The following is a 12315-nucleotide window of genomic DNA, read 5'->3' as shown; positions in this document are numbered from 1 at the left end:
AGCAGACGTGCGCAGTCGGATCTGCCCAGGCCCGATGCCTGGCAGAGTGAATGAAGAGCCGGAAGACACCGCGGGGAAGCTGCACGGAGAAGACTTCTAAAGGTAGGAGAAGAACCAGCGTTGATTGGCCGACTGTATAGCATTCGGCCAATCAATGCTGGTTCTGCATCAAACTTTTACATTCGAACAGCGAGTGGTACTCGATCGAGTACGAGTATTTCGAATACCGTAGTATTCGATCGAATACCTACTCGATCGAGTACTACTCGCTCATCTCTACTTTTTATTCAAAACATATCATAAGACTGAGAAGAAAGTCACACACATATGAGATGAGTGTAATAGACACTCTTTATTGCACCTATATTAGTCCCATATATCCTGCGGTAAGCACAATGCTTACCTCACCAGGTGAACATATTCTAGAATATAAAACTGAAAGGACATGATTGTGCCTTGTTGGGTTGCCTCTAACCTGGATAAAAGATCAGATACAGCAGAGCCTGTACTGCGCCTTCCGTTACTCCTGATGATTTTGAGGTGATTGCTACCCACTTGTGGGACCTGGACAGTCTTTATGCCTGCAAAGTGCAGGGCTGCAGGGTTGCTTATATGGCAGTGCACTTAAAGAGGACCGTTCATGGTCTGGGGCACAGGCAGTTCTATATACTGCTGGAAAGCCGACAGTGCGCTTCATTCAGCGCACTGTCGGCTTTCCCGATCTGTGCCCCGGGTAAGGAGCTATCGGTCCCAGTACCATAGTGCTTTACAGTCAGAAGGGTGTTCTTGACAGTCAGTCAGGTACGTCCTTCTCCACAGCAGCGCCTATAGCGCTGTACAGTGTGAGCGGGGAGGAACGCCTCCTCCCTCTGCTCACAGTGCTCGTCCATAGACGAGTATTATCAGGAGGGGAGGGGGGCGTTCCTCCCCGCTCACACTGTGCAGCGCGATAGACGCTGCTGTGGAGAAGGGCGTACCTGATTGACTATCAGGAAGGCCCTTCTGACTGTTAAGAGCTACGGTACAGGGACCGATAGCTCTTTACCCGGGGCACAGATCGGGAAAGCCGATAGTGTGCTGAAGTCAGCGTACTGTCGGCTTTCCAGCAGTATGTAGAACTGCCTGTGCCCTGGACCATGAAAGGTCCTCTTTAAATATGTCATACTGGCACCATTTTGCATACAGGCTGAAAGAAGTATAATACATGTGAAATGGCCATTGCTTATCCCATGCAAGCACTTCTTCTTTCCTGCCATTATGTTATACCTCCTCTGGATATGACTAAATCTTGAAGATTTTAGTTAGTGAGTACTGCTATCTCCCTTTCCAGTAAATAACAAATGTTCACCAATAAAAAGTCAAAAGGGTATTACAAGAAGACATCAAAAATTCATATATTAGCATTTCCTTTAACTGTTATACATACATATACTAGCTTTTTCTGCAGCTCTGTCAAATGATTCTTTGAGGATATTACACAAATGTCTTGTAGCAGCGCCCCTATAAAATTTAAATTATTATAATATTTAACTGAACAAATAAAAAGTAGTTGTGGTAGATAGCAGTGTTAATATCATATAAAAATATATAAGCACAGGGAAGAACATTACACTTTATTTATAAGTGGAGTACTAAAAATTCTAATAATTAATAAAGAGTAGAGATGAACGAGTACTATTCGAAAGTCCTGTTTCGAATAGCACGCACCCATAGGAATAAATAGATGCAGCCGGCGTGCAGGGGGTTAAGCGCCGGCAAAGTCTGCTTCCATTCATTCTCTATTAAAGAGATTTTGACAAAAAAAGTTTTAATGGTGTTTTCACCCCATTGTGAATTCAGCCTGAGGCCCAGTTCGCATTTGTGCTCAGATTTCCGAAAACCACACGGACCCCATTATAGTTTATGGGGTCAGTGGGTTTCCTTAGTTAACTGCTTTTTTATGCGTATAGGTTTCCGTTTGGGGGGGTCCCCAGGCGGACTCTCCAGACGGAAACCCCAATGCAGATCTGAACCGGGTCTAACTGCAGCCAAGCTGAATGTAGGCACGCCCATGGAGGATGGAATACATCCACACTCCCATACACTTCATTGAGATTACCAGAGGTAGCCGAAGTACAGCACACAGCTGAAGTACGGAACACCCATTGCTGCAAAAGGGGGTATGGAAGTGTTCCATCCTGCACAGTACATTCAGCCTGGATGTGATCAGGCAATGATCCGTTCTCGGGATCAGTGGAGGTTTCAGCGGTTAGACCCCCTACAATCAGCTATTTATCCTCTAGCCCAGGGGTAGGGAACCTTTGGATCTCCAGCTGCTGTGAAACTACAACTCCCAGCATGCTCCATTCACTTCCATGGGAGTTCCCAGAACAGCAGAGTCAGTATGCATGCTGGGAGTTGTAGTTTTGCAACAGCTGGAGAGCCGTACGTTCCCTACCCCTGCTGTAGCCTATGGATAGAGGATAAATACTTTTTGTTGCATAACAACAAAGGCAAGTAGTTTTATAGGCATTGGACATGAAGTACGAATTGGGCATGAATGAATGTGCATTTGAGGTGAGTTTAAAAAAAAAAAAAAAATACTCTTCCAGATGTGTGTAACTGTAAGTCTATGTTATTGCATATATTGGCCACTGACAGTATACAGTTATATTGTACAGGGTTAAAAACACTTGATGATTCTGCACTTCAATCCAGTTCTTATGTTAGCTACAGTGTCTTGGTACTATCTGATACAAAAGGTCAATTCCAAACCAGTGACCAGCAAACATGCAAGGATGACTGGAGATGGGACGAGATTGAGGAGGCATCCTGGAGGGGCCTAGAAATCGCCGACTGAACAGCAATCTGGGAAGGCAGCTGTTATAAGGTTTACTCTACAGACTGATTCTGGCAATGTCACCTATGTGTCAGGTAAGGGAAGCGGCCCGGTCTGGGGGAGAGGCCGCTGAAGAGGGTGGAAGGCAGAGAGAACAGGCACATGTATAAAACATGGTAGTGCTGTGAAGGGCCAGGGGGCAGGTTGGCTCATTGTGGGATGACATGGTGGACTGTGTCCAAGAAAAAAGGGCAGGTAACCCAGGGGGTTAGTCTACCAGACCACTGGGAGATTTCCTGGCTAAAATTGTCTGTGCAGAGGGTATAGCCCAGAGACAGAGCTGACATCTTTTGTTATTTCGAGCGTCTGCCTCCTAGTGACCAGGTCTACACCCATGGTACTGTGTTCCCCAATGGAATAAGCAAGAAATATGAAAAAAGTCGCCCAGCATTAACGAACAAACTACCCCACGTCCTTAAGGGGTTAATGGCGATTATTTATCACTGCAACTCTCTGCTGTATTTGGTGCTTCTGGCTGATGTCAAGTACTACGTGGAGTGGTGATGCATGGACGCCGGAGCCCAGGAGAGCTAAGTAACTATTTTTTATGTTTGCCTGCCTCCTCTGATGTGCTATTTATTATACTTTGGGTTTTTAAAGGTAACCTGAATGATGTGGTCCCTAAACCTGCAACATATCTTTACGTGCATAGTGAAGCAAGGTCTTCTTGGCTTTCAATGTTCACATTAAGTGTGCTGGAGTTGTCTGGGGAAGAGTCATGAGTCATTCTAGCAGAATAAAACTTTCAATTTCCGACAAACATGGCAATGGACAGCAATGTGGTAACCAGTTTTGTGCTGGTTCAGGAGTGCCAAATATGGTGACAGGTTTAAGGGGTTAATGTTTGCAATCTTTATATTTGTTTGTATATATAAAACAGAAGCAGGTACATGCATGGAGAAGTTTCCTTTAGAAAAGTACCAATATATTGTTTATTTCAGTAATATATATTCACAGTTGCACATGAAATTAATTAAAATATGTGGTTAACAGGGTTTCTTTTTAAAGGGATTCTATCATTAGAATCCAGTTTTTAGCTAAACCCACGTCGTAATGGCCATAAGAAAGGCTATTTTTCTCCTACCTTTAGAAGTCTTCTCTGTGCCGCCATTCGGTATATATATCCAGTTTCGTCATTATGGTAATGAGTTTTCCTGCAGCACTGGGGGTGGTCCCCAGTACTCAAACATCACTAGAGGCGTCCCCTGTGCTGCAAGAATACTTTCCAACACCGCCTTCTACTTGTTCTCCTTCTCTGCCTCTTCTCTCCTGTTCGGACACAGGAAAATGGCCAACTGCGCAGAGAAGACCTTTAAAGGTACTGGAAGAATAACCTTTCTTAAGGCTATTCCGATGTGGGTTTAGCGAAAAATGGGAATTCTTATGATAGAATCCCTCTAAATATTTTTAAGCAGCTTACTGTTTTGCTAAATCTTCATTTTCATGTATCACGTCTTCTAATTGTAGTCTCAATCTTCCATTCTCAAACTAGAAACCAACCAATATCAATAGGATTTTAATGAATAAAAAATACAAAGATCAAAATACATAGGCATTGAATACAATCAAATAAATAAATTCAAACTATTATGTATCTATATTTCAATATATGATCAACGGTTCATCTTTCAAAACCAGCAGTTTATATACAGTCCTATGAAAAAGTTTGGGCACCCCTATTAATCTTAATCATTTTTAGTTCTAAATATTTTGGTGTTTGCAACAGCCATTTCAGTTTGATATATCTAATAACTGATGGACACAGTAATATTTCAGGATTGAAATGAGGTTTATTGTACTAACAGAAAATGTGCAATATGCAATATGCAATATTAAACCAAAATGTGACCAATGCAAAAGTATGGGCACCTCAACAGAAAAGTGACATTAATATTTAGTAGATCCTCCTTTTGCAAAGATAACAGCCTCTAGTCGCTTCCTGTAGCTTTTAATCAGTTCCTGGATCCTGGATGAAGGGATTTTGGACCATTCCTCTTTACAAAACAATTCAAGTTCAGTTCAGTTTGATGGTCGCCGAGCATGGACAGCCCGCCCTCAAATGATCTGAAAACAAAGATTGTTCAACATAGTTGTTCAGGGGAAGGATACAAAAAGTTGTCTCAGAGATTTAACCTGTCAGTTTCCACTGTGAGGAACATAGTAAGGAAATGGAAGACCACAGGGGCAGTTCTTGTTAAGCCCAGAGGTGGCAGGCTAATAAAAATATCAGAAAGGCAGAGAAGAAGAATGGTGAGAACAGTCAAGGACAATCCACAGACCACCTCCAAAGAGCTGCAGCATCATCTTGCTGCAGATGGTGTCACTGTGCATCGGTCAACAATACAGTGCACTTTGCACAAGGAGAAGCTGTATGGGAGAGTGATGAGAAAGAAGCCGTTTCTGCAAGCACGCCAATAAACAGAGTCTCCTGAGGTATGCAAAAGCACATTTGGACAAGCCAGCTTCATTTTGGAAGAAGGTCCTGTGGACTGATGAAACAAAGATTGAGTTGTTTGGTCATACAAAAAGGCATCCAAAAAAACAGCATTCCAAGAAAAACACTTGCTACCCACTGTAAAATTTGGTGGAGGTTCCATCATGCTTTGGGGCTGCGTGGCCAATGCCGGCATCGGGAATCTTGTTAAAGTTGAGGGTCACATGGATTCCACTCAGTATCAGCAGATTCTTGAGAATAATGTTCAAGAATCAGTGACGAAGTTGAAGTTACGCCGGGGATGGATATTTCAGCAAGACAATGATCCAAACACCGCTCCAAATCGACTCAGGCATTCATGCAGAGGAACAATTACAATGTTCTGGAATGGCCATCCCAGTCCCCAGACCTGAATATCATTGAACATCTGTGGGATGATTTGAAGTGGGCTGTTCATGCTCAGCGACCATCAAACTTAACTTGAATTGTTTTGTAAAGAGGAATGGTCCAAAATACCTTCATCCAGGATCCAGGAACTGATTAAAAGCTACAGGAAGCGACTAGAGGCTGTTATCTTTGCAAAAGGAGAATCTACTAAATATTAATGTCACTTTTCTGTTGAGGTGCCCATACTTTTGCATCGGTCAAATTTTGGTTTAATGCATATTGCACATTTTCTGTTAGTACAATAAACCTCATTTCAATCCTGAAATATTACTGTGTCCATCAGTTATTAGATATATCAAACTGAAATGGCTGTTGCAAACACCAAAATATTTAGAACTAAAAATGATTAAGATTAATAGGAGTGCCCAAACTTTTTCATAGGACTGTATATGCAAATTGCCATTAGAAAAACTGAAGCAGTAGACTTTGTAAAAATTAATATTTGTATCATTCTCAAAACTTTTGGCCATGACTGTACATGAACACAGAGCAATTTTGAGAATAAATACTCAATAATTTGAATAAAACCTGTAACTCAGGAAGGTTCAAACTTTTTACAAGAAGGGCCAGACTTTGTGAGGTGAAAATGTGTGGGGCTCGACCATTCAGCCTGGCATTTTACAGTTTCTGCAAAGTGGATGGGATTCTGCACTGTTGTGATGTAATGTGCGCCCACAGCAGGAAGAAGCTGGAGGTGCTAGAGAGCAGACAGGTAAGCATTTGTACTTAGCTGGTTGGCCACAGGCTCAATATGCCCTGTGGCCTACAAGCTCAACCAGCAACAAAACCGGGTTGGCAGCGCCACTTCTCCCTCAATCTGCTGATTTGGTTTTAACAACTGGATTGGCAGCATCAATAAAAATCAGGCTGCAATCACTTACCACTCCCTGAACCTCCTGGTGTCCTCCTTCTCCCTTTCCAGCTTTCAATGATACATATGTGCCGCACCTCAGGTCACAATGACATAATATGTGCCTCGTGGGTGGATGGAAAGGGAAGAGGAGGCAGCGAACAGGAACAGGGATAGGTTAGTTAATAGGGGCTACTGGACCTACATTGCCTCTAAGAAAAAGAGTGGGGATACAGTAGGGCCCACATATATTTGGCAAAAACAGCCCAACTGCTCAGTGTATTATAATTGTCAAAGAAAAAACACACTTACATGCCCCGGTTAGTAGAATCGCAGGAGTGATGAAAAGGTGCACGGGATGTCTTCCCCCGCTGGAAGATCAAAATCCATAAGGAAAAGCCAAAATTGAAGTTTTCCCAACACGAAACACTCCACGATGATTGTTTATATAAAACTTAACTTTTATACTGTATCATCATACAGCCAATAAAAGAGTTCCTGCCACCATGATGTTGGAGTGGAAGAGGGTCCCCTCTTCCACTCCAACATCATGGTGGCAGGAACTCTTTTATTGGCTGTATGATGATACAGAATAAAAGTTAAGTTTTATATAAACAATCATCGTGGAGTGTTTCGTGCTGGGAAAACTTCAATTTTGGCTTTTCGATACAGTAGGGCCCCCTAGATGCAAGAGTGCCACTGGGCTCGGTAAAATTTGAATCCAGAATTTGGACATGTCTGTTGTATCTGTTACAGATCTATTAAAATGAAAAATATTAGCATCATACCCTAATAAAGCTAGACTAACACATAAACTAAAAAGTCAGCAGGAAACTAATGCTTGTGGTATAGGAGTATAGAACCAGTTAACTTAAATAGCTCATCGTGATGGCCTGACCACTGAACCCCACAATCATGTGAATAGTGTGATGTATTCCCCTGTAAATGCAGCCTGGCTGAATATAGGTGTGCCCTTTGTGGATGAGACATATCTATGCTCTTGTTCAATTCAATTGAAACATTAGAAATAGCAGTGCAGTACGTCTGCTATCTCTGGTGCTCGAAGTGAATGGGATGCATCCTGTTCAGCGGAGGTACACCTGCATTCAGCTAAATTGCATTCACAATGGGGGTAAAACACACTCCGTCCTCTGACTGCTGAGTCCCCCACTATAGAAAATGTATAAGCTTTGTGGCATAACCCCTTTAACTATTACGTAATAACATTTATTTGCATTTACTTACTTGTATCTCTTGTATTATTTTTTTCTGGGCATCTATGATGTTTCTTTTTTCCTGTAATTTTGTTTCTTTTTCTTTTATTTCAAATTCTACATTGGATTTCCACTTCTTAATTTTTTCTACTTCTCTATGCAGCTTAGAATATAGCTGATTATGAGATTCTAGATTCTAAAAAACATACACATATAAATGAATATGATGTATATAAGAATTATAGAAATTAACCATTAACCAAGTAAAATATTAATTAGAAAACTAAATTTAAAAAAAAAAAGTGTTTTATCAATCAACTTTTCTAATAGAAAAATAAAAATAATAATAGAAAAATAACCATTTGGTATTTACTCATTGATAGCAACTCATACTATATAATAGGTCATTATTTATCAAGCATACTGAACACCATATAACAAAACATATCACACGATTGCTGGTTATTGGTCTCATTGCCTCAGAGGGGCCTGTCTCACAGCTCAGCATCATTGCTGGGAATAACTTCTGTTGTCTTGTACTGTAAAGAGAGGTGTTCTTCACCACTCGGCGATGATGTTGAACTATGAGGCCTATGCTTATGACAGTGCAGTAGCCGAAAATAATGGCACTATCTTTGGTTCCAGGAACAGATACTGGAAAAACTGAAAATGTGTTGAAATCAATGCATTGTCAGCTCTGACAAGGTCCACTTTAAGTTCGATTTAGTGCTATTGAAAGTATGGACTGAATAGCTGTATTATCGGTTAATCCTCCTTAAAATGTACGGGTATGTATAAATTGACGCTTGGATGTTTTCCTTTATTTATTAAGATTAATACCTACACAGTCACCACAGACTAGAAAGAGTCATTATGTGCATTACCAATTTACAGGTAATACAGTAACACACATTTGTCTGCGATTGAAAACATGCTCACCAACCAGGGCTTCCCTAAACTGTAAACTCAGAACTATTACTTGTATAGTTCTGTATATTCACATCAGAAATTTTTACACAGAATTTCCAGATAAACAGCCATTCAGAGTACAGGTCAAATCTCTTACATTTAGGAACTACAATCCATGCAAAATTTTGGGGAAGCTATGAAATAAACCAAAATGTTGTGCCACTGCTATCAGAAATACATCTGGGGGAATCAGACTGGCAGTGTAATGAAGTTTAATCTTTTTATGGCAAGAGGCTGTCACTGTTACAGATGCACTGGATTGCAGGGCATTGAGGATAGCACTTTTTTCTGGGGTTTTGCTACAAAGACTAACAGGGCGTTCACACTACTGTTGCTAATGTCTGTTGCTATCTTCCATCATAGTTTACTTTGTAAATGAAGATAAAGTTGTGCATGCAGGACTTTACCTTCCATTCCAAAAGTAAATAAATATGATGGAAGCTGGCTTCCGTCATGTAGTTCACATTACTGTCAATAGGAACAGACATAGAATCTGTCTGTGACGGTTCTCTGTGACAGTTTAATGTCTGTTGCTGTCATCCTATGATAGAAGACAGCAAAGAACATTAGAAACATCAGTGTGAACGCCCTCTAACTGTAACAAGCAAGTGTGTATGCGCATTAATGCACATGTGTATTTGTGTGTGATCTTGAAAATTTCCTATATCCTTGAACAAATTCTGTATGGAGGCTTCTCTTAGAGTTACTCACATCTTTTTTTTCCGGGGGGAATGGGGCTGCCTATCTTTGGGTCATCTCAAGCAGCAGGGAGGCTAGGTTCACCTCTGGTATCATCTATATATAGATACCATTGGAGCAACCATACCATACAGAGTTGGTGATGGAGATTAGAACTTACACAATACACTTTGCACAAGTCACAGCATGTCTAGAAACTTCTCCCATAGACCTCAATGGACTATTGTGTTCTTGGTCCATATGGCTGCTGTAAATAATATTTCTAAAAGCTATCAGCAGCTCAGTTTCTGGCCATCGCCATAAACATGTTCAGAAAACAGAACAAAAATCTACAATCAGAAAGTAATGGGGTAAAAATAAATATAGGTTATAAATTCTCTTTAACCCCTTCCCGACATCGTCAGTAATAGTACGGCGCAGCCGGGAAGGACTTCCCGCAAACTGCCGTACTATTACTGCGGCTGCATGGTGCGCACACAGAACCAGTGTGCGCACCATGCGCTGCAGGTGTCAGCCGTAATACACAGCTGACTATGCCCTGTAACACCCGCGGTCGGAACCGGGTCCGATCGCGGGTGTTAACCCCTGAGATGCCGGCGGTCAACATGACCTCCAGCATCTCCGGGGTTTCGTTTTTCTATGGTGCCGATCGGCACCCCCCGCACCGGTTTCGGGGGGTGCCGGTGTTCGTAGGGGGAAGCCTGGGGTCTGATCAGTGACCCCGGGTCTGCCCCATCACTTACCCCCTCCACGCACCTGCTTGATCCTGCCGTAAAGGAAGCTGTCAGCCTGTGCGTCTACACAGGCTGACAGCTTCCTGTGTTCTGCAATACACGTGTAACACGTGTATTGCAGATACATGTAGTGAAGCAGTGATCAGCTGATCACTGCTTCAATCCCCCATGGGGACAGAAAAAAAAAGTGATAAAAAAGTAAAAATAAAAAAGTTTAAATAAGTTTAAAATAAATTAGAAATAAATAAAGCCCCAAAAATCCCTTTTTCCCCATATAAAATGTTTTACTATGTAAAATAAAGAAAAATAGAAAAAAACATTACATATTTGGTATCGCCGCGTCCGTAATAACCTGAACAATCAAATTAAAGCATTATTTAACCCGAACGGTGAACGGCGTAAAAAAAAAGTAGAAAAACGCACAAAATAATGATTATTCACCACCTTTCCCTTACAAAATGTTCAATAAAAAGTAATCAAATGGTCAGATGAAAACCAAAATGGCACCAATAAAAAGCAGAGGTCATCCCGCAAAAAATAAGCCCTCAACCAGCTCTGTCTACCGAAAAATAAAAATGCTACGCCTTTCAGAAGATGGCGATGCAAAAATAATTGATTTTTTTCCCTAAATTGAATTTTATTCTGCAGAATAGCAACGCATTAAAAAATCATATAAATGAGGTATCGCCGTAACTGTACCGACCCGCAGAATAAAGGTAACATGTTACTTATGCTGTACTCTGCACGGGGAAAAAAATAAATGCTAGAAAGCAATTCCAGAATTGATGTTTCCTTTTACATCCCACCCAGAAAGAGTTAATAAAATGTAGTCAATAAGTTACAGGCCCCAAAATGGTGGCATTGAGAAGTACATCTAATACCGCAAACACCAAGCCCTCATATGGCCACATTTCCAGAAAATAAAAATCTACCTTGTACAATGTGAAGACAAAAACCCCAAAAGTCGCCAAATCATTAGAACGTAAGTGGCTGCGACTAGAAGGAAATGTGTAATCGGTGCGAGCATTTTCAGGGGACACCCCATATTTAGAGCTTATGAGAGAGAAGACACCAGCGCTGACCCCCCAGAATGCCCCTCTTCCCCATCCATGTCATAGGAGCTAGTGGGAAAATAGAATGGGATTTGGTGTGCCCAATTTACATACAGTCCTATGAAAAAGTTTTGGCACCCCTATTAATCTTAATCATTTTTAGTTCTAAATATTTTGGTGTTTATAACAGCCATTTCAGTTTGATATATCTAATAACTGATGGACACAGTAATATTTCAGGATTGAAATGAGGTTTATTGTACTAACAGAAAATGTGCAATATGCATTAAACCAAAATTTGACCGGTGCAAAAGTATGGGCACCTCAACAGAAAAGTGACATTAATATTTAGTAGATCCTCCTTTTGCAAAGATAACAGCCTCTAGTCGCTTCCTGTAGCTTTTAATCAGTTCCTGGATCCTGGATAAAGGTATTTTGGACAAACAATTCAAGTTCAGTTAAGTTAGATGGTCGCCGAGCATGGACAGCCCGCTTCAAATCATCCCACAGATGTTCAATGATATTCAGGTCTGGGGACTGGGATGGCCATTCCAGAACATTGTAATTGTTCCTCTGCATGAATGCCTGAGGATTTGGAGCGGTGTTTTGGATCATTGTCTTGCTGAAATATCCATCCCCGGCGTAACTTCAACTTCGTCACTGACTCTTGAACATTATTCTCAAGAATCTGCTGATACTGAGTGGAATCCATGCGACTCTCAACTTTAACAAGATTCCCGATGCCGGCATTGGCCACACAGCCCCAAAGCATGATGGAACCTCCACCAAATTTTACAGTGGGTAGCATGTGTTTTTCTTGGAATGCTGTTTCTTTTTGGACGCCATGCATAACGCCTTTTTTTTATAACCAAACAACTCAATTTTTGTTTCCAAAATGAAGCTGCCTTGTCCAAATGTGCTTTTTCATACCTCAGGCAACTCTATTTGTGGCGTACGTGCAGAAACGGCTTCTTTCTCATCACTCTCCCATACAGCTTCTATTTGTGCAAAGTGCGCTGTATAGTTGACCGATGCACA

General features: G+C 41.3%; 2 protein-coding genes across 2 annotated transcripts in view; both read right to left on the bottom strand.

Moving 5' to 3' along the window:
• LOC142194808 (serine/threonine-protein kinase 38) overlaps window positions 1–12315 on the bottom strand; it is a 432602-nt gene that overhangs the window by 194279 nt on the left and 226008 nt on the right. The window lies entirely within an intron of this gene.
• The window catches only part of SYCP1 (synaptonemal complex protein 1), a 102836-nt gene that overhangs the window by 83461 nt on the left and 7060 nt on the right, over window positions 1–12315 (bottom strand). The window contains exons 4-6 of the mRNA XM_075264160.1: window positions 7855–8019; window positions 4299–4366; window positions 1427–1500 (exon numbers count right to left, since the gene is read on the bottom strand). Of these exons, the coding sequence (XP_075120261.1) occupies window positions 1427–1500; window positions 4299–4366; window positions 7855–8019 (307 nt within the window). The remainder of the gene's footprint in view (window positions 1–1426; window positions 1501–4298; window positions 4367–7854; window positions 8020–12315) is intronic.

Source organism: Leptodactylus fuscus, chromosome 2 (genome assembly GCF_031893055.1).
Source record: "Leptodactylus fuscus isolate aLepFus1 chromosome 2, aLepFus1.hap2, whole genome shotgun sequence".
NCBI classification, from domain to species: Eukaryota; Metazoa; Chordata; class Amphibia; order Anura; family Leptodactylidae; genus Leptodactylus; species Leptodactylus fuscus.
The sequence above is the reverse complement of the archived record's forward strand: the minus strand, read 5'-3'. Positions and strand labels throughout refer to the sequence as shown.